Raw genomic sequence first — 27,885 nt, 5'->3', positions numbered from 1 at the left:
ATGGCCTCCATCGTCCCTCAAATGCACCTTAGTGGGCTCCTAGATGTGTGCCAGACCAGAAGTCTGCTCCTCAGGCTAAAGATCCAGGACAAGAAAATAGGCCTCTTCCTCAGAGCGATGGGGTGTATATTTCAGTCTGCTGTTTGTGCTGTGCCATGGGGTGGTAGCCAGCCAAACACATTCTCTCTGATTGTTATAGGCCTGTGAAGCTCAAGGATGCAAGCCTTTCTGGCCATGAGAGCCAGGCAATCAAGGAGTGTCCCCTGGGCACCAGACCTAAAACCTGGGGCACCTGTCATGTGCAAAATCTCCCCTCCAGGAGATACTGATGCTCTAAAGTATGCAGATGGAGACTGTAAAGCCAGTGCCCATCTTCTGAGATCTCTGGAAAGGATTTCTGTAGGACCTTAGATGTGTGTCTAATTAGAACCCTCAGGCCACAGCCTATAGGCCTCTTTCATAGGAAGACTGGGCTCCTTGGACTGTTGCCTCATGCCGTGCCCCGGAGGTGGTGGCTGTTTAAAAACTCTTTCTCCCTTGGTTACAGTTTTGTGGGACCTTGAGCGTAAGTCTCAATGGCCACCAGAGCCAGGTGATCTAAAGGTGTTCCTTGGGTGGCAGCCCCAAAAATCAGGGTGTTGGATGAGGGTACAGGTTCCTTCCCGGGAGATACTAGCAAGCTGGAGCAAGGCAGAGGAAGAGCGCAGATGGTGCCTGCCAGCAGCCTTCATCCCTAGAAAGAACCCTGCAGGCCCTTAGATGTGTGTTAAATTAGATGTCTGCCCTCAGGCTGATGCTTTAAGGCAAGCAAATAAGCCTCTTTCACATAAGGTCTGGACGCCTCTCAATCAGCTCCACACTGTTCTCTGGGGTAAGTGAGTCCAAACATATGGGCCCTTTAAGAGCTGTTTCTCCATTCACTATAGCCTGTGAGTCTTGGGGACGCAAGCCCTGTTGGTTTTCCAAGCTAGACGTTTTGCGGGCTTGTCTCTCAGATGCAGGTCTTAAAGTTGGGGTGCCTTTGCTCCTCAGGGAGAAGCTCTGGATTTTAGATTCCTTCCTGATTGTGGGTCATCACACGGAGGGTAGAGTTTACGGCCAGATTGTGTCTCAGCCTTTCCTCTCCGCTTCAATGTGCTTTGCCTGATGTGTAGGAGTTGCTCAGCTAGTTTTTAGGGGTATTTTTTCAGAGGAAGTTGTTCCATATGTCGCTGTAGGTTCGGCATGTCTGTGGGAGGAGGCGAATTCAGGATCTTCCTACGTTGTCCTCTTGAGCCGGAACCCGCCCTTCTCTTTAAATAGGGAGTGTTGGCCACTGTGCTAAGTGCCAACTTCTCTTTTTAAGGCACTGAACTGAGCACCAGGGATAAAATGGAAAAGAACAGACCAGCTTCCAGACCTCATAGGGCTTATAGGTTAGCAGGCAAAAATGGATGTTAGATTATTACATAATTGAGTAATAAATAGTTAGAACTGTGAGTTCTATGAAGAAGCAGAGTACTAATCAACTACCTAATAGGAGATTCCAACCTAGTTGGAGGGTGGGAAGGGTTTCTTGTGAGATTATTTGAGGCTCAGGACAGGGATTTGAAAGCTCTGGAACCCAGGCAGGTCCGAGGACCTGTGTCTCTTTCAGTGTCTGTGTGTAGGTCTCCTCACCTTGTTTACCTTCTTGTGTCACTTGCCGTGGTATCCTAGTCCATTTCTGGCCATCCTAATTCCCTCCATGACTTGTTCTTAATACTCTCTGATTTCCAACTTCAGAGTCTTGAGAGATGGGGAGAGACCCTAACTCATAGATCTCTGGCAAGCCTGGGCATGGATTTCCTTTAGATGGTATCAGTTCTGATCCAAAAACAGAGACTCAAGAGATGAGGGTGAAATGTTAAAAATATGGCTGCTTGGGCAGCAGAAAAAAAGCCTGGTAATGAGCATGCTTTGATTCATTCAACAAGCACTGATTGTGCCAGATGTTGGGGTGGGTGTGGCCTGATCCACACACTCAGGAACTCTAGTTCCCTGATAAGGGAACAAACCAATAAACAGAGGCCTAGGGGCTAACAGTAAAGTGTGCAAAAACGAGGGCCCACTGAACCTTTCCCAAGGAACAAAGGCCTGAATAGTATCTGGAAAGGTGAGTCGATTAGCCAGGAGAATGCAGGTTGGGCCAAGGTTGGGTTGGAAGGAGGATGCCAAGGGGACTTGTAGGATGGCAGGGGAAGCAGGGTGGAGCACATTTGTACTGCCCACGAGTTTGGGTGGCTGAGCAGAGATGGGTTTCTGTGCTGAGGTCAAGGGTGAAGACACGCATGGTGAGAGGCAGCCAAGTGGAGTTTGGAAGATGGCGTAGAGCAATGGTTCTTAGATTTTGACATGCATCAGAATCACCTGGAAGGCTTATTAAAACAGATCACTGGTTCTCTCCCCACTCCCCAGAGTTTCTGATTCAGTAGGTCTGAATTAGAATGCACTTTCTAATAAGTTCCCAGGTGATGCTGACCTAGAAATGACACTTTGAGAGCTGAACTAGAGGAAGGCAGAAAGTAAGGAGAGCAGTCAGGAAGCTGTTGCTGATGCCCAGATGTGAAAGGCAGTGGTGGCAGAGAAAAGGATTTATAGTGCCAGCCACTGTGCTAATCCCTTTACATATAATCTCACATAATCCTTTTAACAACTCTGAAACACCACCCTTATTCTAGAGTAAATGAAGCACAGAGACTAAATTCCGTGCCTGTGGTCAGTCAGTGACAGGGCCACTGTGTCCAGGGTGTTAAGACACAAAGCCCATGCTCTCAGCCACCAAAGTGGAACCAGCAGTGGTTGGTGACTGGCAGGGTGGCAGGGCCACAGCAAGGTAGGGGAGAGAAGCCTCACATGACTTCCAGGGTTCTAAAGTGGCAACAGGGCGACAGATGTCTTTGCCTAGAGCATGTTCATTGTGAGGGACCTCAGACTCCGGTTTGTCACTGGGGTTAAGACTCTATAGTGTGCTGTGCTCTTTCTGAAAAAATACACATGTCCAGGAGACAACTGGATTTATGGGTCTGGGGCTCAGGAGGGAGGACCAGATTGGAGAGTTGGAAAGCATCATGTAGGTGATCTGTTGTGAAACCCCAGGAAGAATGAGGCGCGGGAGGGTGAGGACCTCCCTGAAGAAACGAGCAGCCAAGGGGCAGGTGGAGATGAGGGGAAAAGTGAGGAGGAGAGGGCAGAGGTGATGTCGCAAAGACACAGCGGCTGTTTCAGGAGGCGTGTGATGGAGTCATAGGTGCTGCAGAGGCCAAGGAAGGACCAGGGAGTGCCCAGTGGATTAACAGTCAGATCAGTGACGACCTCAACCAGGACAACTTCGGTGGCCCAGTGTTAATGGGAGCCGGCAGGAGGCAGAGGGCTGAAGAAGTGATGGGCACTCTCCTTAGAAGCTTGTCCATCAAAGGAAGGAGGGTGAGAGCTAAAGAGATAAAGAAGCTGTAAGGACGTTGAAAATGGCAAGAGCTCAGATATCGACGTGGCCAAAGGGGCAGGTGGTCGAAAGTGTCAGGAGGGCATCACAGAGGGTGACCAAGAGGGCATTACCCTGGGGATGTCTGGAGGGCATTGCAGGGGAGGGGTGGGTGGGAGTCAAGGGGGCTCAGCTGCATTTTTGTGGGGTAGACCGTCTCCATTGTTCTGGAGCAAATTTTAGCTCCTCCGGACAGGGCTAAAGTTAGTGGGTGAATGTAAAGGTGTATGATGAGGCCCGGGCACTTACTCTTGCTGCCTGTAGGAAGCTTGGAAAAATCTGGCCCTTTGGAAGGCCTGGCTTTGGTGCCAGCTTTGCCTGCTGCTTATCTGCGGTCTCTAGATCAAACGCTTGGCTTGTAAAACTTTTTATTCAGGGGATTGTCAAACAGAGAAAGGGCAGAGGTATTCCGGTGGAAAGACGGCGGGAGGTTCCGCTCTGCCCTTCTCCTGCTCTGCCTTCCCCGCCGTGTGCCCAGAAGTCCAGGGCTGCACAGAGGCCTGGCCAGAAAGCTATCCGGGGTCACCTCCAGAGTCTACAGTCTCAGGCTGCTTCAAATGCCTCTTAAGTAGGGAATACCCATGACCTTCATCAGCGGTATGTTCACTGGTCAGCTGTCAGGCGTGCCAGAGAACAGACATGTAGGGAGTAGAAGAGAGGCCAGCGAGCCTCTGACAAGGCTGTGCCAGTCTAAGCACGCGGGGCAGCCTCATTCTTGCCCTCAGAGCTATGTCCTCAGGGAGGACCCAGTAACCACCAGCCCTGAGCCTGAGATCTCTGTTGGTTCTTAGCTTTATCCTAGTTTCCTTATGTTCGGCTGAACGAGTGTCTCTTTAAAAATGACTTGCCTGCAGGCATAGAGATCATCCTGGAAGAAAGTGCCCCGAGAAAGAAGGGAAGACTGGTGGGTTGGACTAAAAAGGCACAGACCACCTGGCCCTCCCAGTGCCCCTAGCAGGAGAGGCTGGGGGTAATGACTGGCTGGTATGTGGGCGTCAGCCGTTCCCTTCCCACGTGCACAGCTTGGAAGTGAGCACAAGAGGCATGAGCAATGAATTAAGCTTTTCAGAGAAAAAATACTCCAGCCCAATCTATGACCACCTGGCGGACCATGATCATTGGTGCCAGAAGTAAGGACTCCTCATCACATTGGCTTGAAGCAAGGACAGCTTTGAAGTACAGGTAGTTACGGCACACAGGATGGATTACTGAGCGATGGGACTTGAGGGGAGCTTTTACACTAACTCTTTGAAAGTCGGAGGTATACTTGACCTTGAAGGAAACAGATCTTTCACCTTTTTTCTTAAGTAGCTTCTGGAACATAACCACTCTCTGAAATGGAGCTATTCGATGCTAAATTAGGAACAAGTTACGTGCAAGGGAAGCACTTTGTGATGTCCCAACAGACTGTATAGGTAGGTTTCTGCTTCTCAGATCTTGGTCTAGAGAAACTTGAGGCTGTCGTGGTGGCGGTGATGATCTGAGAGACCACAGGTGGGGCTGTGACCAGGACGGGAAGAGGAGGCCCTCCCCTGAGGGTCTGAAAAATCCTTCTCGTGACGGGTGTGTCCGCCAAGCAGCAGATGTGAAGGCAGCAGGGGGAGTTCCAGCCATACCACCCGCAGTAGCCCACGGGAAAATGGGGAGGTAGGCTCACCTACTCAGACCACAAAAGCATGGGCAGAAAGTTTCCCCTTAATCTGTGGTCCTTAAACTTGAATGTGAATCAGAATCACCTGGAGACTTATTAAACAGATTGCTGGTTAGCTTCTGGTTCAGTGGCCCCGGCTTTGCTGTGCTAACAAGTTCCAAGTGATGCCGATGAAGCTCCTGGCCAGGGACTCGTGCGCTGGGAACCACGGCTCCAGACTGATTACACAAGAAAATCTGGACCGTGGAAGTGATGAGGGCATGAGACCAATTCCATTATAATAGCCATCTTTATTTGTAAAAATCCAGATATAAAATGTATTCTTTCAGTCTTTCCGAGTTTTCCTTTTTACAAAAACAAAAAGGCACATAAAAACCTTCCCCGATGTTGTTCCCACAGACGGATGTTTCTCGGGCAGCCCTCCCCCCTCCCCCCGATAGAGCTACATGCTTCATTCCGGGACATCTCGCTTCTTCCCCACATGCTTCGGTGCTTTCCTACCAGGGTAGAATTCCGAATTCCGAGACTGAAGTACACAAAGAGGGGGTGGGTGGTGGGTGCAGAGTGTGTGGCGTGATGCTCCCCGGCGTGCAGGATGGGGTCTAGTAGTAGGTCTCCTTCTCTACCCAGCCTGGGGGGCCATAGAAAGAGACAGAGATAAGCGACAGTGAGCCTTCCTCCTCGGGAGGGGGGCAAAGGGAAAGACAGAAAGAATGGACCTCGGGAACAAAGCCAATGGGAGGGGGGTGTTTGACCCAAACTCAATCTGGGCCCTCAACTGTATTTATTTAAATGCTCTTAAGAGTAATGTGTTAATGGGCAAGATGGTTCAGATTTCTGACCAAGTTTCCACTGCATCCTATTTGGTTTGTATTTGGTCAGTTCTGAAACCTCAACTGAGATCTCCATTCTGAGGACGGGCTGTGACTCAAGTCAGTTTACAGTTGGCTTCCAAAGGACTTAGCCAAGCAGACTGAGTGTGGAGGAGCCCAAACACTTCAAAGGAAACAGAGCAAAAGCCAGTAGACCCACAGGCGCCCCTCCGCAGCCCGCACCCCCAACTAAAAATGCCTGTTCTTACCGCCAGGGCGTCGCCTGATGATGAGCTTTCGGACTTCGTCATACACGAAGATGAGAAGAGAGTAGGGGAAGGCACAGAACCACCAGGTAGGTCTGGAAATAGAATCAAGTGACAACTTATACGTGTACGCACAGCTCAAAGGAAAAAGAAACTGCGTATCAGCATTGTGATAATGAAATAATCAGCCTGAAAGGAGAAGCCAAGTACAGTCATGGGTAGCTGGCCGAGCATTAACACAGAACACATGATAAAAACAGCCCGCTGCTGTGTGCTCAGGGCCCGGAGACGCAGAAGCAAGCGGACTGCCACCTTCAGTTGGGTTTTCCATGAGAACTGGTTTGTAGGTCGGCTTAGGTTTTTTTTGTTGATGATTCCAGAGCAACTGGACATTTTCTTCCATTTCTAAAGTATTTAAGAAGCTCACTCAAGTTTATCTGTCTGATGTCCTGGCATCTGAAGGTAAAGAACTGCCGGTGTGGGTCACAACCAGTTTAAGCATTCCCTGAATGTGGTCTCTGACAGTGGGGCTTGGGACAGTCAGGAGTGCGTTGAGTCCCAGACCTGGGGAATAAGAAGCTGAACCCTAGCAGAGATCCGAGGCCTTTGGGGGCCCAGGGGCTGCTGCCACAGTCTCCAGCCTGGAGACAGGCTCCCTAGGCGGCCTCCAAAGGAGGCTGATGCTTTCTTGACTACCAGCTTCCCACAGCAACCACTGGAGGATGACTGTCCCAGAGAGAGCTCTGGCATCTCCTCTTCCTCTTCCTGTCTCGTGTATCCTCCACATGCTAGAAGATGACCTCGTTTGACTTGGGGACCCTTGTAACTAAGCCACCTTCCACACTGGGTAGAACCTACTGGGAACAAGCTCTCTAGTCATAGCAAAAGATGCCGAGGCACCACCAGCCCGTTGTAGGCTGAGATTTTGCAGAGATTTTCCATTTTGGCCTTTTAGAGAGCTCTGATCCTCCTAGCCTCCTCTTAACAAACGAGGGCCCAAGACGATAGAATTCACCTTGGATAAGACTTGCCCCTGTTGTGTGCCAGCTCTGTGCGGGGGGCTGGAGACACAAAGTCAAAACAGATGTCGTGGTCCACGCTCTGAAAAATAACAATCTATGCGAGCAGAAGTGACAACAATGGCAAAGGAGGGCTGCAGCTGCACACGCCCAGGAGGGTGAGATCACATGGGGACAAGCCCTGAGAAAACCAACCTTGAAGAACTATCGGGATTGATGGGGTGAGAAGGGAACAGCCTTCCCAAATATGTAGGCAGAAGAGAAGTACTGAATTCACCTAACATAAGCCTGGATGGGTATAAGGCTAGAAAGACAGGCTGGCACAGTAACAAGACCCTGGATGCCAGGCTCCCCTCGCACCACAGATGGGCAGTCAGGGAAGCCAACAGGGTTTGGTTACTTCTGGGATGAGATCAGTGAGAGGAGGTGAAGGGCAACAGGCTAGTCGAGAGAGTCCATATGGGTCTGAGCGAGCATGGGAAGACTGATGTTTAGATCAAAAGCTTGACTCGTAGGGTCTCATTTTCTGTGGTTTAGCTATTTTAATAGGTTGCAGCTGCCTAACCTCAACCAGTTAGCAGACACCACAAACACGCTCAATGCTTCAAAACACTACTGGAGTTTGTGGCAAATCCTATATGTGAAAACTCAGGTCTATCAAAAGTGCAGTCATTCACCATGTTTAAGGCCAGTCTGGTTCTGGCCAAAGACTAGTGGTCAGCCTCCTCTGATCCTCCACCCATGATCTCCTAACACTACTCATGCTTGACTGTAAAGTAAAAGGACCTCAGATCTGCTCCACCACTGTCCTTCGAGAGCAGAAGAGTCAGAGGCCCACAGAGGTGAGGGGCTTGCCATGCGACGCAGTGACTGGGTGAGCCAGTCAAGACTGGAACCTGTGTCCCCAAACTCCAGGATATCCCCCGCTGGCCTCAAGACGACGGGGCTGTGGCCATGGGGGACCTGAGTGCTCAGTGCAGTTGGCTGGTGAGCAAGCCCAAGGGCCAGAGCCCGGCTGGCCCTAGTGACGGCAAATCCTAAGCACAGTCTGTGGATTTGCTGGTCTGCATTACTGAGTCAGCCTTTCCTCACTTTCCAATCCAGAGGAACTCTTGTACACATCACCCAAGAGTTCCCAAAATAACAGCTACTAACGTGTGTCATGACAGGAAAAGCCACACTTACTATTTCCCACTTTCTGGAGCTAGAAGAGGATGGACTTACTTGAGGGGATACATCCTCAGGGCAACACCCATTCCAGGGCAGTAGGAAAGGAAAGCAGCAAGGGCCGTCTCTTCGAAGAGGCCAAAGATTAAGATCTTGTTCCTAAAAAAACAAGGAGTGGGAAAAAGTTAAAAAACACAAACAGAAGTGTATCTTCTAACGCTACGTGTCAAATGGCAGGTCGATGTCTATGTATTATTAGTTGTACTTAGGAACTTGATTGAGGTCAGATGAAAAAACCTAGAAAACGTTTTGCTTCCTCAATTTGCTCCGCAAATAAGTTTCCAGAAACTCTGCCCTGTGTGTCAGGTGCTGGGCTTTTGGCAAAGGGTTTAGATGTCACCAGACCCCTTCTTTGAGCCAGGACCCCTGACTGGGCCCTACTCACTTCATCCCCTGCTGGAAGACAGAATTCCTCCTGGTCTTGCAGATGACCAAGTCGGCCCACTGCACCACCACGATGCTGACAAAGAAGGCTGTGTGGCAGGTGAACTCCACGATCTTCCTCTGTTCGTAGGTCTGAAATGCATAAGGCAGTCAGATGAGCATGCGTGTCCGGAGGCCGTGTGGCCCCATCCCCTGGGGCGGGAGGAGCTCCGTCCAGCACTGGTCAGGCGGGCAGCCCTCACTCACCCACTGCTGCCCATAACTATCTTCCACGTCGTTGATCCAGCGGTCATCCCAGTCTACTCGGACCCCCAGCAGGTGAGTCGGGAGGAAGCCGTTCTCAGCCATAATCACAAAGTAAGTGAAGAAGCCCCCCAGGGCCTGGATCATACCTGAGAGGTTGGAAAGACAACTTGAATGCCAGGGGGTCTTGATCACTCACAGGCTATGACCGGTGGGAAGGACGACCCGGGACACACTCCTCGCTCACGCCTGCTCCACTAGGAGTCACTTTTTAGAGCTTAAAAGACGGTACCCGGGCCTTGCTCTTAAACACCCAGCTCTATTACTCGATCATCTGCTTCTATAAGGGCATGACCTTGGGGGGTAAAAATCCATTTCCCTACATTTTAATTTCTGAAAAATTATGACTTTCCCTCCCACGTCTCAAAATTTTTACACATCGCCTTTTTGCCAGCCACTGTGGAAATCATGAATGTGGCACTTTCTGACCTAATCTTTCTCCTCCCCCACTTTCAGGATCGTTCTCCCCAGGATCCAATCCAATCACTATGCCCTCAACTTCTTGGGGTGGGATTTCATCCCACGCTCTGGACATGGTCTTCCTTCTGCTCAAAATTAGGTCTTTCTGGCCATCAGCCAATTACTTTGTTGTCAGCAACTGTCAAATCAATCTTTTCCACATTTCCACAATGTACTAATCTGTCCCATTTTACCCAAGTGTTCGCAGTGATGCAACCCATTACTCCAGAAGAACAAGTTGCTAATGGTGGCTTCACCAAGTTTTCCTGAAGGCACAGGATTTAGGATCAAAGGGTATTTTCACTGCCCACCACCTAGACCATCTGTTAGCTGGTCATGCGCCACTGGTGGAACAGAAATCAAGCACTGGGGGCGGGGAGAGAGGGCGTGCAGAGTAGCCACTTGGCGGTGACCTATCAGCCAAACCTGCAATCTCTGGACAGTGAGTTAGGGTTTGCAGAGTCAAATGAGTGACAGATACTAGGTTTCCCCAGGAAAAGCCGCCTTTGAGTTAATAGTGCAGCTCCCAGGAACTGTGCCTGGCACTGGAAAGGCTCTGTGAGCAGGGGCATCCTCAGTACTAAGGCAGATGATGAGCTCAGTCGCAGGTGCCCAGTCTAAAGAACTATGGTTTCTTGGCAGACAGCAAAAGATTTATTCTCACTTGGAAGGGAATCTAAAAAAAAAATCCCCAGTCTCACCCTAGGTTATGGCTCATCCTAGATTTGAAAGTCACCCAACACTTGAAGTCTCAGAAGGCAGACACCACCCCTGCAGACACTTTAAATCTGCCGGCTCACCAATCTGTCCGTAGGCCATGCTGATCAACCGCTCATTCACGAGTTTGTCCGTTTGGGGGTTTCTGGGCTGTCTCTTCATGATGTCGCTCTCAGCCTGCTCATAAGCCAGGGAGATGGCAGGAACCTGGGGAGGAGGGGCGAGAAGGGAGTTAAAGTTATCAGAAACCAGCAAGCTGATGTTGTGAACCTTTTGTTTTAAAAGTCTTGCCCTCCCTTTAAAAAATGTTTTTCATAACATGAGATATTACGAGTCCCACTTTCAAAAAAAAAAAGGGGAAAAATTATACAAAAGGGAAGATTTCTATCTATCTGATAAATAGATGTTGTCAGCTGTCTTGAGGAATGGTAACACTCAATCTTTGATGCTGAGGCTGCCACACATTGGAAATTCACTACCGAGAATTTCTTTTCCTTACAGTGGTCACGGGGACCCAGAGAGCACAGCGGTGAGTGCTAATGCCACGCCTTAACACTATGATGATGTGTGGAAGCCGTGACAGTCACTCACCATGTCTGTTCCCAAGTCGATGCAGAGGATGGTGACAGTCCCCAGGGGTAGTGGAATGTTGGCAATAATAAATATCAGGAAGGGGGTGATCTCTGGAATGTTACTGGTGAGGGTGTAGGCAATGGATTTCTTCAAGTTATCAAAAATCAGACGACCTACGAAAGCAAAGGATTGTTTTTACTGTAGAGCTTAATGAGAGGGACCAGACGCTGCACACATCCCTTAGGCGTACGGACACGGCTCGGCAGCATCTGGATGAGGTTTTGGTGGTCGCTTTACGTGCAGCACCCTCACCTTCCTCTACTCCAGTCACAATTGAGGCAAAGTTGTCATCCAGGAGAATCATGTCGGCGGCTTGCTTAGACACATCTGAGCCAGCAATTCCCATGGCAACCCCGATGTCAGCCTTCTTCAAAGCCGGAGAGTCATTGACACCGTCGCCAGTTACGGCCACGATGGCGCCCTGCCAGAAAAAGGAGGGATGCGGGTTACGAATCGTGTAGCCTAGCGATGGGTATAAGGGAGGTGCAGCCTCCAGTCGCCTCTCAAGACGGACACCGCTCCTTTCCCAAGTGAGACTCTACAGAGACGCGGAACCATCTCAGCCAGAATCCAGGAGTGACAGCAAACGTGTCCCTCACCTTGTTCACAAGGGCTACTCAAAGTCATGACTTGGGTGAGTGGCGCTTTGGAAAGCCCCCCACCCCCACCCCCCAGGTCTTTCCCAAGTATGGGATGTGAGTCTCCTGGACATTCACATCTCCAGTGTACACATTAGGACCCTGGTCTGCTATTCCAGGCGAGTGCCGAAGCTCCGACTCTGGGCCACAGCGGAGACCTGTACAGTGGAGTTCATGTCTCGGCTGAACAGTGATCCAGTCACCACCCTTCTCTCTATGCCTGGAGCGTCTTACTGGCACGTGTATACTGAGACTGAGAGAAACTGGCTCATGTTTCCACCACTGTTGCTTTGTTTCTACTGGAACTGCCACCACCGAGGTCAGTGGCGCCTGAAAGAGCCCGGCCCCGGCTGTGCACTGACCTGTCTCTGGCAGCCTTCCACAATGATGAGCTTCTGCTGCGGAGAGGTCCTGGCAAACACGATCTCCGTGTGGTACTTCAGAATGTCATCCAGCTGCTCGGAAGTCATGTCCTTCAGATCACTTCCATGTACCACGCAGGCCTTGGCATCCCTACCATTAGGACCGAAAGACAAGTCACTTCACCAGCACGATGCTCATCCCCAAGAAGGAATGTTGCCATACTACGCAGAACGCTTCGTAAACACCACAAAGCCAGAGGGAACTGTCCCCATTATGTATTATCTGTGCAGTGTTTTACAGGTTACAAAGCATTTTCATATATATTATCTCATTCAAGACTCACAGTAATCACTGGGCAGGCCTGTCTCTCATCTTCCTTTCCCCATCTTTATAAGACGCATTGAAATAACATAACTAAGTTTTAGGCGGCGACAGAGCTGATGGAAAACCAAACCCAAAGTAGGGTTTGGCTGGGGGTGAGTGGGGGTGGCCCTAAACCTTAACAAAACATTAAAAACAAAGTTGTCTCAAGTTATCTATTTTACTTTATTACCAAAATCTCCCTTTCTGGCCTGAGCTACCTGGACAATTGTGCCTTGCCAATTTTATTTTGTTAGGGTGGACCTGTAAATGACAAGGTGCTGGGTGCAGGGCAGTATGCGCAGTGGTTAACAGTGTGAACTCAGAAGCTAGACTGCTGAGTGTACTGAGTGTACTGCGTGGCTCAGCCTCAGCCTCCCTGCTCTGCAAGGTGGGAGTATCACCTACCTTCGTGGGTACTGTAGCAAGTACTTAGAACAGTAGGCACCATCTAAGTGTTGCTTATGGTGACTGCTCTTCTTATTGAAAACCCTCCCTAGGAACAACAAGGCTGTTTTCTGGCACTGGAGGGGCATCCCTAACCCAGAGCAAGCCTAGAAGAAAACTGTGTAGAACCAAGCTGAAGATGCCCAACTACCAGCATCTGCACATTCAAGGCAACAGTGCTCTGACCTTCCTGCCTTACCTGGGGTTCACCTGGCTTACTGGGATGTTGAGGCGGGCAGCAATGTCTTCTACGGTCTCGTTTCCTTCCGAGATGATGCCCACACCTTTGGCAATGGCTTTGGCTGTGATTGGATGGTCTCCGGTGACCATGATGACCTGTGACAAGGAAGAGGACAATTTATTGAATGCAGCTGCCAAGCAAATGACCTTGAGAAGTCTTACAAGTACACGAGAATAAAGGTCAAGGATGACTCGGCTTGGAATATCAAAGGGAAAGAAATGCAAATATAAAACCGATAAACATGAACTAGCCCAAAATATAGACATGAGTTCACAGAAGACACAAAGCAATACCCAGTTTTTATCTTGGTACGCAATCACACAGAATAAACAATATCTTTGTCCTTTTACACCATCACAGAAAAATACTCAAATTTACTGAAACCAACAAAAAAAATGATAAAAATCTGATGCTGGTGAGTAAAGGGTCAGCATCCTGAAACTGGCCCAACTTGGAGCGAAAGCAGTAAGTAACAAGAATTCAAATCAGTCACTGCTCTTTTTGACCCCAGATTATATTTAGAATACAGTCGAGGTGGTAGGAGAATAATTTTTACAAAGCTTTTCAGGGCAGTAGTACTCATAAGAATGAGAAAGCGGAGAATCAAACAGCCAGCAACGAGAGAGACTACACGAACTACACTGAACCACACTGTATCAGCGTACCTGAACAATACTCTGCAACTTAAGACCAATAGAGTACGCCAAACATTCCTCTAAAACCAGTTAACTGAAAACACAGAACACATGCCATTCACTGCATGAAGCGTATTAATTTAGAACAAGGCAAATATTTCAAAATAACACTCTATGACATAAATCACAGCAAGATCCTTTTTGACCCACCTCCTAGAGAAATGGAAATAAAAACAAAAATAAACAAATGGGACCTAATAAAACTTAAAAGCTTTTGCACAGCAAAGGAAATCATAAACAAGATGAAAAGACAACCCTCAGGATGGGAGAAAATATTTGCAAACGAAGCAACTGACAGAGGATTAATCTCCAAAATATACAAGCAGCTCATGCAGCTCAATATCAAAAAAACAAACAACCCAATCCAAAGATGGGCACAAGACCTAAATAGACATGACATACAGATGGCCAACAAACACATGAAAGGATGCTCAACATCACTAATCATTAGAGAAATGCAAATCAAAACTACAGTGAGGTATCACCTCACACCGGTCAGAATGGCCATCATCAAAAAATCTACAAACAATAAATGCTGGAGAGGGTGTGGAGAAAAGAGAACCCTCTTGCACTGCTGGTGGGAATGTAAATTGATACAGCCACTATGGAGAACACTATGGAGGTTCCTTAAAAAACTACAAATAGAACTACCATACAACCCAGCAATCCCACTACTGGGCATATACCCTGAGAAAACCATAATTCAAAAAGAGTCACATACGACAATGTTCAATGCAGCTCTATTTACAATAGCCAGGTCATGGAAACAACCTAAGTGTCCATCGACAGATGAATAGATAAAGAAGATGTGACACATATATACAATGGAATATTACTCAGCCATGAAAAATGAAATTGAGTTATTTGTAGTGAGGTGGATGGACCTAGAGTCTGTCATACAGAGTGAAGTAAGTCAGAAAGAGAAAAACAAATACTGTATGCTAACACATACATATGGAATCTAAAAAAAAGGGGGGGGGAGGACAGAAATAAAGACACAGATGTAGAGAATGGACTTGAGGACACAGGGAGGGGGAAGGGTAGGCTGAGACGAAGTGAGAGAGTGGCATGGACATATATACACTACCAAACATAAAACAGACAGCTAGTGGGAAGCAGCCGCAAAGCACAGGGAGATCAGCTCGCTGCTTTGTGACCACCTAGAGGGGTGGGATAGGGAGATGCAAGAGGGAGGGGATATGGGGATATATGTATATGTATAGCTGATTCACTTTGTTATACAGCAGAAACTAACACACCACTGTAAAGCAATTATACTCCAATAAAGATGTTAAAGAAAAAAAAAAGTGCCAATGTAGTTTTGTTGAATGTGTTAAACCATACTACTTTTAAAATAAATTTATTTTATTTATTTAAAAAAGAAAAAAAACTTACCAAGTCTTCTGCTCTTTTTAATTTGCTACATTACATTTCCCTTAAAAAGTTGATTTTTTTTTTTTCAATCCCTCATCTGCAGTTTACCCCAACATTTTAATACCATTTGGTCTTCTCTGGTGGTAACTAAAAAGCTTTGGAGGTGAGAAATTGATACTCCGGGTGAGAAACACCAGCTGCCACAAGGATCCCACAAGGCAACGTCACTAAGTAGGGCGCCCCGAGCTGCTGAGAGGTGATGCCAAAAAGGGGGGCGGGGCATTACCTTAATTCCAGCACTTCGACATTTGCCCACGGCATCAGGGACAGCAGCCCGTGGTGGGTCGATCATGGAGATGAGCCCCACGAAGCAGAGATTATCAACAGGGAAATTCACCTCATCGGTGTCAAACTGGAAGCCTTCGGGAAACTGTTCATCTGGCAGGGAAAGGTGGCAGAAACCTGCAGGAGGGCAGAGAGCCTGTGAGGGCTTCTAGTGACAGAGGCAGCAGCAGGACAACGGCTTATTATTCACTTAGTTTGGAAGGTTTTTTAAAGTCTACTTTTATAACCAAGTGAGTTTTATCGATCGTTTATGAATGACACAGAATGCCTAGAAGAAAAACTGTACAAAAGACAGAATTCATCACTAAGCCTCAGAGGAAGAGGCTTTGTTCAATGTACAGCAGACGGACTCTGGCACCAGGGTTTCCGGCTCCTAGACCTGCCCACTCAGTTACTGAGACATGGCACATCATGTCATTATTTGTCTCCACTTCCGTCTCTGGGAAAAATCAAGGCCACATCTCTGCTCACTGTTCATCTAACCAAAGTATACTGCTAAGCACCCACGTGGGCCATCGTGCCAGCTTCTTTGAGGATAAATGCAGATCAGACACGTCCTGCCCAAGGGGTTTATATCTAGTATTATTGTTCACACAAGAATCATGATATTCAAGATATTTCTTTCAATGTTGTGTGAAGGTTACAGTGTACTTTAAAGTGGTATCGAGTGGAGTTCATATAAGAGAGGCTGCTTCTACTCTGGGGTGGGAGGTGCAGAAACAAAAACCACTTAAGAGCGACCTTTCAGTTGGATAGAGACCTAAGACACCTCAAGTTAGACGAGAGCAGGTAAGAACATGAGTAAGGCACCAGTTCTAAGTTACCCAAACTAAGAACAGAAGAATTACATCAATAATGAATTTTTATCTGTCAACCTACACGATTATAAATGCCACTTTCTCAATGACACAGTGGGTGAATGTACTTCTAACCTGAGGTGGCTGACAGAGCAGGAAGGACAGGTGGCATCCTGGGCCCCGAGTTTACCGTTCATCTAATTTATGAGCTGGCGGCACAAGTGCCCGTGTAAATTCACAGCCATTCTGTGGCAGTCAGGAAGTGGCTTTATTCTAGATGCCCTAGGGAATTCATTTTCATTTCATTAAGTTTACAGATCATGGGCACAGCAACAAAAGCCAGATAATAAAATTCTTTTCCCCTCTTTTTTTGAGCAAACAGAACTGACCAGCATGAGACCAAAGGTCAAAGTCTGAGTCAGAAGCAAACCAGCAGCATTTTGCTGCCCAGTGTCTTCAGCGCTTATTGTTTTCAAAACAATAGGGGGCAAATAAAGGGAAGTTAACAAGAAACAGAGGTTAACCCAGTAACTTGCAATCGTCTCCCGGACTAGTTTGCGGCTCAGTTGCCAGGCTATCTGCATACCCAGCACGCGCTCTCCAAGACCACCCAGCTCCAGGTAGGCGTTCTGAAAGGCGTCCTTCAGCTCCTCGTCCAGGGGCTGCTCCTTGCCGTGGATGAGGATGGAGTTGCAGCGGTCCAGGATCCTTTCCGGGGCACCTTTCATCACCAGCAGGTGCCGGGGCTCAGCCGTGTTGGGGTTCTTGTGGATGGACAACTGTGAAGGATGGTGGAGATGCAAACGTTGGATGGCTGGGCCAGGCAGCCCAGGGAGGGAATTGTTTTCTTTTTTTGGCTGCGTCGCGCAGCTTGTGGGATCTTAGTTCCCCAACCAGGGATGGAACCCAGGCCCTCGTTAGTGAAAGGGTGGAGTCCTAACCACTGGACCACCAGGTAAGTCCCTAGTACTTGTTTTCAAAAATATCCAAGATCCCCTATTTCTGAACTTTGAAGTGTCTCGCACCTTGTAACACACTTTGAATGCTACAGAAAAAACAAACGTGGTGAGGTGCTCATACATCCCTCACACATGTTCATGTACACAGTTTTCCCAAAGAAAATTCAGAAAAGGGACTGGCACACGTGTGCACCTGCAGCCCTACCCAGCCCCCTCTCCAAACGCCCACACCCACTCCAACCGACAAATGAGAATTCAAAAGGGCCCGGACAACGTATTAGAAGAGGCTTCATTTATCCTACTAATACTCAAATAAATTAGGATTTTCTATACGGAGTCAGGGTAAGATGTAAAGTTAAAGCATTCATAAAGAGTGTGACTCATTCGTTTTTAGAAAGCATTTCAGCGTGGAAAATTCCAAAAGGGATGATGGATCTTTTCCCAGCGTATGTCCTTCTCTTCTGTCCCCTCGGGCCCCCCACAAGGTCCCCAGACCCTCAGACCTGGTACTTGTTGGTGGAGTTGAAGGGTATCTCGACGATCTTGGTGTATCTCTCTCTCATCTCCTTCACAGAACCACAGCACAGCTCAATGCACTTCAGGAGCGCGGACTCGGATGCATCGCCTGCAACGGCCCGCTGTGAACAGAGACGCCTCTGTTAGTCACCCTGAAAGCGCTCTACCCAGGCATCCCTGAAAGCCAGAGAAGACTCAGAATGTCTTCCCACCCGTCAGGAGGAGAGGGGAGCTGGCGAGGAGGAGCACAGTTGTGGCAAGTGACCACGGCGTCACAGCCCCTAAATTCCAACTTCCTCCTCGTCGGCCTCCTGGCCTCCTGCCCCACCCAGAGGCCCCCCGACAAACCGGCACGAGAAGGTGTCACCTACACTTGGGAGAAGCACAACACACTCTTCCAGCCTACTCCGGCCTTTTTTACCTTCCCTGGGCCTGCTGAGAAGTCTCAAAGCCAACCATTCCCAACCACCTATTTCTAGTTATGAATCTGAAAATACAGAGTGAGAATGTAAATATTTACGGTCCCCTTCACTGCCCTGCAATTTAAAAGAGAAAACACCTTGGGTTCTCTGGATGGAGGGCAAGCTGTCTGTGTCAAGGGCAAAACAGGACTTCACATTCTAAACTAATTCAATTGTGCAGGATTGTCTGGGCCTGAATGATGCGAACTGAAAGCTATTATTAGCTCCAACGGTAATGTAATCAGCCCCCATTTTAGTTAATGCATACATTTTCAGTGATACATGTTTTGTGTGATACACTGTAACACTTATATTTTGACATACTAAAAACATTTTCGGCTACAGCCAACTTTTACACAGATAAACATTTTAGAACTTTGGCATGCCAGGCCGCGTGTGCAGATAGCAAGTTAATGCTCACTTACAAATATAGTAGCCCTGTTTAATAAGAAATCTGGCGAGGTTTGGTAAGAAGCATGAAATAAGTGGGATCACTTTAATAAAGGCCAGTTACTAAAGTAGAATAGGGCTGCATGTCTTTTTTTTTTTTTTTTTGATAATGCCACTAATATAACGTGGCCCCAACCCCCTGAAATAACTTAGAAATAACATCTCATGCTACTTTTCTGGAGCTTTTAAATGAGCAAAGACTGGATACTTATGAGTCCCTGTGCTCAAACCCTAGAAAATTTCCACTTTGAGGTAAGAAAAACGATGAAGCTGGCATCTCAAGTTTCATCCCAAGATCAAGAACATCCTCCTCAAAATAACATCAATTCAATGCCAAGAGAATCTCCTTTAAAGAATAAAGGAATCCTATCTTCACAACAGAAGCCATCTCGGTTCCATCGGAGCCACATTCTCTTCGACAATCAGTTTCGACCCAGAACCACCACAGGCAGCTTTGGGGAGAGGGAGCCGCCCAGAGGGCCCCATGCAGCTCCTCTTGTCCGCAAGGACCTTGTGCAGCTCGTGACCTTTCTGGGACCAAGTCTTTACTAAGCCACACAGAAAAATCTCTCAGTCATTTCAAATTTCATGCAAATTCCACGAGGCTACGCTTAGCTTATTTCTGCAACATTAGTAGCCAGCTAAGAACAAATAAGATAAGAGAAATAGCTGAGCTATTTTAAGAAAATAAATGGCTTAAGGGATTGACTGGAATCTGCTGTATCCTAATATGCAAATGCAGTTATTAACTCACAAAAGTAGCCCTCGCTGTCTGCTAGGTTAGGTGATCATCACATAAACTCAAGAGTAGTAAAGCTGGATTTTACTAATTAGGTTTTTCACCAGTAAAGATTGCCTCCCACCTCCCCCAACTCCTCTTGGTCAGTTGTTACTGTATATTCCCCCTTTACTGACCTATACTGACCGCAGGGTACTGAAAGTGTTTGGGGTCTACAGGCAACACAACTCAAGTTACACATAGCAAAGCATCCCATGGACCATTCCAAGTGTCCCAGTTACTCTACAGCCCCCAAAGATCACGTGCTATTTAAAGAGAACCCTCAGGTAGTGGTTCTTGGGTGGCATCTGCACACCTCAAAGGCAACCTTAACAGAACTGCTGAGCCGACCTTCAGGATAGGCAGGTTCTCCTGGTTAGCCTGAAACACGGCCCTGTTACAAAGCCCTGCAATTCTGGACAGAGCGAGCCAGGTGGCCGAGGTCTTGTCGAATGAGACACCTGGTGGAGGCAAAAAGAGAGGAAAATAACGCACTAGCTTTGTACTAAGGGCCCACAGAAATGTGAGGTGACGCGTCTCATTTCCTAATGAACAAAACTAGTCAGGTTTTAGATATTTTCCAACCACGTTTGTACTGACATGCAAACAAAACCCCAAAAGACAAAAAACCCAAACCATCTAAAACCCTGACTCTTTACCAAATGATAAAAAGCAAGCAAGCAGGCTCAGGTGTGGGCCAGGCCCTGGTCTTACCACTCTGATTCTCTGTCGTGTCGGCCTCGTGGATCTGATTGTCGAACCACATGTGGGCCACCGTCATCCGGTTCTGGGTCAGAGTTCCAGTTTTGTCTGAGCAGATGGTGGACGTGGACCCCAAGGTCTCCACAGCCTCCAGGTTCTTCACTAAGCAGTTCTTCCTGGCCATGCGCTTAGCGGTCAGGGTCAGGCACACCTAAAGCATTGGAGCCAGGTTACTTCAAACTCGACCAGGCGGCCATTCCATACTAACTCTGGCTACCCCCTAACATGGGAGAAATTTGCCTAAAATTAAATCTCTCCAAGCTTCCTCTGAAGTTGGAGGAAATAATAATGGTAACGTGTATATGGGGCTTCCCCCCTCCCAAAAAAGCAGACTATTAAGAAAAGTGAAAATAGCCAGGATTTACCATAGTCTGTTTTCCCTACTTACCCCCAAGTTCTCCTTTCTGTGCTACACTGTTCTGGATCATGTGATAAAATTCAAGGAAAAAAAAAGTATGCTTCTGGGTTACTATCTTCCGTATAAAAACATGCTGAGGTCTTTTCACTGTCTAACCCTACCAGGTGGCTCTGAAGAAAACCCACATGCAAAAAAAACCTAAGTCGGCAGCCCCCGCAGTCCCTGAGGAAAGGGTAGCAGATGAGTCTCACACTCAGGCAGGCTGTCAGAGTGAGCGAGCATCGCCTTCCCCAAGCCTCTTACCGTGACGGTGGCCAGCAAACCTTCTGGCACATTGGCTACAATGATGCCGATGAGGAAGATGACGGCCTCAAGCCAGGTGTACTCAAGGATCAGAGAAAGGATGAAGAACGACACGCCCAGGAACACGGCCACGCCCGTGATGATGTGGATAAAATGTTCAATTTCGGCAGCGATGGGAGTCTGGCCCCCTTCCAGCCCAGAAGCAAGCGTGGCGATTCTGCCCATCACGGTGCGGTCCCCCGTGTACACGACAATGCCACGTGCAGTACCTTAAAAGGAGGAGGAGGGAGAATTGTACTAAATTTTACCAATGAAGCCGCAGAATCTGCACAATTACCTGGCAGGGTTTAAAAAAAAGAGACAGAAACACACATGTTTTTAAAGGCCAGCTCCTTGGTGGTATACGCCGTCTGTTTTAAACTACAGGGACTTTGGCAGAGGGATTTCTCTCCATGAGCAGAACAGCGGCTCCAAACCCCATGCTAGCTTAGCACTGCCAACAGAAGAGGCACACAGGAGGTGGAGGGAAGAGGGTAAAAAACAGCCCCGAGGCCTCCTGGGTCTTCCTGCCAGCAAGTCAATTGCTTCTGCCCTGTGCCTAACTGAAGTGGTCAGGAATGGGGCCAATAAGACAAAAAGAGAAATTGTGGCCGTGGGTTTTTTTGGTGGTGGTTGTTAATGCCCAAGACAAATGCCACGCCGTGCTGAAGAGTGCTTGAAAACGGTCTACCTTCAACGCAGTTGGTTGAAAAAAAGGCAATGTTCCGTGTCTCCAGGGGGTTTTCATTGGTGAAATCCGGAGACCTGGTCTGCGGTTCTGATTCTCCAGTGAGTGAGGAGTTATCCACCTGCCCGTGAGAAAAGTAAGACGCGTCATGTGAGCAACACAAGCCTCATCCCGGGCTACTGGACCACTCAACTCACTCTGTCCGGAACTATGGAGACTCTGTTTAAACCTACCTTGCAGCCATTCGCAGAGATGATTCTGAGATCAGCAGGGATTCGATCCCCTCCTTTCACTTCCACCAGATCCCCAACAACAACTTCTTCTGCATTTATGCTCATTTTTTCACCATTTCGAATCACGAGGGCTTGCTTTGGAAGGAGAATACAGTTTACACCATTCCATCAGATAAAAACGAATACCAGCAAGAAGGTAGTGTCAAAATTACAAAATGATCTGTAATCCTAATTATCTGAATGTATAGCAAAGATATTAATCTGTTTACTTATACAAGTTACAAAAGCTTGCTCAAGTTATCTAAGAGACAGTCCACATGTTGCCATCGTGCTGTGTACGTTCAGAGGGAAGACACTCACTTTTTGGGGTGTAAGAAAAACAGATCTGGTTTTGGGTGTGGGGAGAAGGCATCCCCTTCTCTCTGATGGAGCCACTGAATATTCAGAAAACCTTAACCTCACACCAGCTCACATTCTTGGGGCTGTCAAGTCACCTGATGGGGAAGGACAAAGCGGCAGGTACCTGAGGAACCATGTTTTTGAAGGACTCCATGATCTTTGAGCTTTTAGCTTCTTGATAGTAGGAGAAACACCCAGTTATGATGACGACGGCAGACAGCACCACACCAAGATACAGCTGGGACAGAACACACAAGTTAGGATGCATGGCTTTTAGTAAAGAAGTGGGAACATTCAGTTAATTTTCGACTGAATAAAAACCAGACTTTTAACAGAGATCAAGCCTTCAGAAATACAGAACTCATGTCTTCATGTTTATCTTCTGAGAGACGGTGTACGGGAGTGTCAGAAATGGAGTCACACTGGCGCTTGGTCACTAGCTTGACAGACTTTGGGAAATATTCTCCATGAATCAGTTTCTCCTGCTTTATTGAAGAAAGATATTTTCAAAACAACTTGTGACTTCTGAAGAATGGCTACCAAACGTTTCTGGATGTGTGTAATATTCCAATATTACAAGCTGTGCTCTGCCACTCAGTGGCAGCAAGACCTGAGCCAGGGCCTGAGCAGAGCTGCTTGTTCACAGAAACAACACGCAGGGCAGATGTCCAGCTTGGAAGAACATCTACACACAGAGCAGGAGATGGGAGAGAGAACTTGAAACGAAGAAGGAAGAACAGATGGGCCCTGAAGGCAATCGTTGCTGATGCTACTTTTCCCCAGTGTTTAAAACCATCAAGTAATCAGTGGTAACTGAAAATAAGTAGGTGGCAAAGACAGAGGATACTTTATGCATACCTAATAATCCAAATGAGAAACTATGGCACTCACATTATCATTCTGAGGTTCCTCTTCTGTAGCAGCTTGGATGCCATAGGCCAAGAAACAAAGAATTGCTCCAATCCACAGTAACATTGAGAACCCCCCGAACAGCTGCCGACAGAACTTGACCCATTCGGGGGTCGTGGGAGGGGGAGTGAGGGCGTTGGGACCGTCTCGGGCCAGGATCTCAGCAGCTCGGGCAGCTGTTAAGCCCTGAGAAATAGAGGAACGTAAATAAGACAAACTGCTTCAGGACTTACAAGCTAATACAGCCACCTGACAGCTGGGAAGCTGCAATAAAAGAGTTGAGGAGAAAACTAAATGTCCCAGGGCAATGTAGAAGCTGTAAAATTCTGATGATTCCCCGCCTAACCCCTGCCCACGTCCACGTCCGCAACGGTTCAGGCAAACAACGGCCCAAGTTTCCTGAGGAACCTACAACACCCAAACTAAAATTATTTTAAAATTGATCCACGGACAGACTGGAATCTGGTCCGGTCTCTTCCGAGTTTTAGATAAGGGATTCATGCCAAACTGCATTTTTACCAAAAAGATATCAATCTTAACTAATCGATTCAGTTTTGCAAATTAAAAGCTTAAGAGTTTCCTATGTATTGAATCTGTCAGGGAAGGGGGGAAAAAGGAATCACTCTATAAATATCAAAGGAGGAAAAAAAAATCTCTGTCAGAATCCAACCTGTTATTGGGTTAACTTGCCAAGCTTCAGTATAGAACTTTATTCTTTGGACGGCAATTAAAATACTTGTCTGAGGCTTCCCTGGTGGCGCAGTGGTTGACAGTCCGCCTGCCGATGCAGGGGACACGGGTTCGTGCCCGGTCCGGGAAGATCCCACATGCCGCAGAGTGCCTAGGCCCGTGAGCCATGGCCGCTGAGCCTGCGCGTCTGGAGCCTGTGCTCCACAACAGGAGAGGCCACAACAGTGAGAGGCCCGTGTACCGGAGAAAAAAAAAAAACTTGTCTGGCAGGGAAGGGTTCACATATGTGCATATTTGAGCTAACCCCCTGGACACCTGTCAGTTGAAAAGTATTCACTGGAAGAAGCATCCACTGTACTGAGGCCCTGCTATTTTCTAACGGGCCTTAAAACCAAGATGCAATGACAGCAGACAAGAGACATGAGGCTCCCGCCATGAGGGGAAAATGTGATTACTTTCATCATAGAATACCAACTCATAAAAAAAGACATAAAACACATTTTTGCCTGAAGTGTGTATATATATTTTGTTTTCATGTTATTTTTAATATTGGAGTTAACTAGGGAGTATAGCGAAAGGGATAAAGAACATCAAATGGTTCAAGGAAAACAAGGACTTATGTAGGACCCTCCCCCGCCTCAAGTTCATGATGTGACCCCTGGACAGAATAACCACCACCACCAGCCACCTGAGCTGTCTCTACTTGTTGAGCACTGAATCAATCCAGTGCTTCCAATTGTTTAATTCTCACCACAACCCATTTTACAAGTAAGAAAACAGACCCACAGCATTTGAATAAGTAACTTAGGGTCCCAAAGAACATACTTCATAGGAATCTAATGAAAACTTCAGTGAGATAACCCATGTGATGTGCTCAGAGAGGAACTGCCTGCTGGGTCTTAAGAGTCAGGCCTCCTCTCAGAGCTTAAGGGCCTCAGACTTCTCAGAACTTCTTGATAATTTATTGAAACAATAGCTACATATTAGCTGGCACTCTAGTCATTCCTCAGACTTTTTAGTGATTGTCTAGAAAATAACAAACTCCACCCCTGCGCCTGACTGTTTACTTTTATATTGTTTGTTGCAAAGTTAATATCAAAATCCCCTCGGTAACAAGGATACACAATACATACTTTATTTAAAAGTTTTTTTGAGCTGTTCAAAAAAGAAGTTTCAAATAAATGATAGAATAAACCAAAGGCTCTGACATACAGCAATGAGCTAGCTGATAAAAGTGCAAAAATCTGAATCGTTCAAGATTCAACTAGTTGAAATAATCAATTTAACAAATGTAGAAGAGTAAAGAGAAGATTTGTCATCACAAGGTCAGGGGATGAGCATGGCTTTGGAGCTTTTCAGTTTCAAATCGTGGGACTCCCACCTATTGGCTGTCACCTGCTACAAGATGGGGAAAATAACATGCACTTCCAAAAAGTTTCAGGGGAAACAAAATAGTAAACAGCATATAAGAGCCCAGACTCTGGGACTTCCCTAGTGGTCCCGTGGTTAAGACTTGGCCTTCCAATGCAGGGGGTATGGGTTTGAGCTCTGGTCAGAGAGCTAAGATCTTACACACCTTGCAGCCAAAAAACCAAAACATAAAACAGAAGCAATGTTGTAACAACAACAAAAAAGGGCCCAAGCTTTGTGCACGTCATGTAGCAAACACTCAGATGGTGGCTGTCATTGTTCTCCTTGAGTCCCTAAGGTTAGGCCTGTGATACTGGGGAAAACAGGATAGGGAAAATCAGGATTCTATACAACAAATTAGAACATACTCGGCTCAAGTCCGTTCCGTATTTGCGATGAAGCTCGTCAAGGCTAAGTTTATGGTCATCCTAAGAGAAAAGAGAGGAAAAGAATTAAACACTCACTGTACCATTAAAAAAAAAAAAAGAAGAAGAAAGATTTTAAAAAGCATCAATATCATCACTCCTATCATGAGGCTCAGAAGACAAGTTTTTCTTCAGTGCACAAGTTAGTATACTTTCACCATTGTTGTCCAATGGCTTGGCAACCATACAGCTACCTACTGAATAGTCTTCACTGGAGAATGGCCCAAGCTGTGTGATGGAGCCCGACTGTCTGCCACCTATCGTCAGAGAAACCCAACAGTCTTAGAGACCTATAAGACCTCATCTACCTTCTCTGATGACCAGGCAGATTATAGACAGGTTGCATCTGTGGACGCCTCCACAGCCTGCAGAGGTTGGAAGTTCCCCGTGTTCAGTATGATGCAGAAACACAAAAGCAAAGGCCCACGATAATATCATCCACAGTTCCTCTGTGGACCTTTGGTTATGCCGGAGTGTTGAGTAACTTGTCCAACCCTCTAACGGCTTTTATAATGAAAAATTTCCATAGCAACCTCTACAATTCAGTAAAATCTGTACAACTGCTGTAATCTCTTTACTTTGAAAAACGAAGCAAGTCTCTGACTGAAGGATGACTGGGGGGAGGGGTACCATAACACTCAAAGGATGTAAGACATAATTTTTAAGACGAACAAAGAGCAATCTTCCTCCTAGTACTTTACCATAGAAACTTCTTTCTTCAGCTCATCCATATCCCTCTCTTTCTTGGCCTTCTTTTTGTCGCCATGCTCTGAAACAGCTGCGGGTTCATATTTATCACGTCCAACCTACAGAGGAATGTGGGAAACGTGTGGTTGTGAATTCAGAACAGCATTTCGAAACTCAAGATTGTGGAGAAAGGATTTTCAGCAGTTTTAGGAGAGCCATCATTTTGAAGGGTCACTGGGCTAATATCCATGGAAATATATGTTCTAATGCTGCACACTCAACAGCAGTCCAGGATTAATACTGCCATCATTAGCTCAGGTCAGGCCATCTGCACCCTAGGGCATTAAGACCAATGGGAAAGTCCTGTCAGGCCTCAGAATGGCCCTGCCAGTTGCTTCCATTTGGAGTAAATGGGGGGAGAGGGTTGTGCTGTCAACATTTCCATGCCATGGCCCTCCATCTTCCCCACTGAAAGAATGAAACTATCTTCACATCACTAACTTAGAGTACTGTATAGTACTTATGCACTTGGATTCTGAATCAGACAGGTTCATACCCTGGGCTCCACCACTTAATAGCTGTGTGTCCTTGGGCAAGTCACTAATTCTGAAATTCTTCTGTTCTCTTCCCTAGAATGGAGCTAATGGCGCCTACCTCCTTAGAGGTTTGAGAGGATTAAATGATATATACACCTAAATGCGAATGACTTTTATTATGATGTTTAAATTCTTACCTTTGCAAAGAAGTCATTTCTGATCTTTAGGGCTTGCCTTAAGAGCACTGACCTTTTCATCTTATTAAAAAAAAAGTCAGGGCTTCCCTGGTGGCGCAGTGGTTGAGAGTCCACCTGCTGATGCAGGGGACATGGGTTCGTGCCCCGGTCTGGGAAGATCCCACATGCCGCGGAGCGGCTGGGCCCGTGAGCCATGGCCGCTGAGCCTGCGCATCCAGAGCCTGTGCTCCGCAATGGGAGAGGCCACAACAGTGAGAGGCCCGTGTACCGCAAAAAAAAAAAAAAAAGTCAGCCCAAGGATCCTTCAAATTCTTCAAGTGAAAGACAAAAAAAGGGAGTCCCCACCCCAATCTGCAGCCTGAGAATAAAGCCCCCAAATGAAAGTCCCTGGAAATGTTTTGACATAAGCAGGATGTAGGAAAAAGCATGTGCATTATCACACAATTCGAAGGATCCACCTACGCCTCTTGAAAACTGGAACAATTTTTAGAGAAAACGTTGATTCCACAGTTTAAATTTAGATTGTTCCACTCCCCCACCTCCTGTTGAAAATGCCTGAGCTCAGCTATACAAAGCCTGAACTTGGTGCCCCCAAGGCTAGCAGTCCCTGGAGAGAAGACGCCCCTCACTCCAGAGGCCCCCCAGCCCACAAACTGCCACTATCACCTAAGAAGGGCAAAGAAAGGCAATTATATTAGCAATTTTCTTACAGTGGATGCTATGCGGTGCTATCTGTACTCATTTGTGGCTCTCCCTTAATCATTTCTGATTTTCAGGAGTACCTCACCAGCTACTAGAGCAACGAGTAGAAACACCGTCTAGATTAAAATTGTACTGTGCTGAATATAAAAT

General features: G+C 47.1%; 1 protein-coding gene across 1 annotated transcript; it reads right to left on the bottom strand.

The window, feature by feature from the left end:
- Positions 1–5,423: 5,423 nt before the first annotated feature.
- Positions 5,424–26,359, bottom strand: ATP1A1 (ATPase Na+/K+ transporting subunit alpha 1). The gene is made up of 22 exons (XM_079698104.1): positions 26,315–26,359; positions 25,557–25,616; positions 23,071–23,274; positions 22,304–22,417; positions 21,781–21,915; positions 21,551–21,668; positions 20,821–21,089; positions 20,112–20,310; positions 19,749–19,858; positions 17,696–17,830; positions 16,820–17,012; positions 15,378–15,553; positions 12,981–13,117; positions 11,974–12,124; positions 11,226–11,394; positions 10,932–11,086; positions 10,424–10,547; positions 9,108–9,253; positions 8,863–8,993; positions 8,475–8,576; positions 6,235–6,326; positions 5,424–5,784 (listed from the first exon to the last, which is right to left on the bottom strand). The coding sequence occupies exons 1-22, from the start codon at positions 26,342–26,344 to the stop codon at positions 5,756–5,758; spliced, it is 2,979 nt and encodes a 992-aa protein (XP_079554230.1). The 5' UTR covers positions 26,345–26,359; the 3' UTR covers positions 5,424–5,755.
- Positions 26,360–27,885: the final 1,526 nt, after the last annotated feature.

Source organism: Hyperoodon ampullatus (genome assembly GCF_949752795.1).
Source record: "Hyperoodon ampullatus genome assembly, chromosome: 2".
Lineage (NCBI taxonomy): Eukaryota > Metazoa > Chordata > Mammalia > Artiodactyla > Ziphiidae > Hyperoodon > Hyperoodon ampullatus.
Note: the sequence above shows the minus strand (reverse complement) of the source record. Positions and strands in the feature narration are given on the sequence as shown.

Bases quoted from the DNA above. Each gene is read 5' to 3' on its own strand.
- ATP1A1 (XM_079698104.1), bottom strand. From the start codon at position 26,344: ATGGATGAGCTGAAGAAAGAAGTTTCTATG. The intron at 21,916-22,303 runs GTACCTGCCGCT...CTCCTTCCAAAG, and splicing joins TCAAAAACATGGTTCCTCAG to CAAGCCCTCGTGATTCGAAA. The intron at 11,395-11,973 runs GTCAGTGCACAG...TTTTTCTGGCAG, and splicing joins TGGAAGGCTGCCAGAGACAG to GGCGCCATCGTGGCCGTAAC.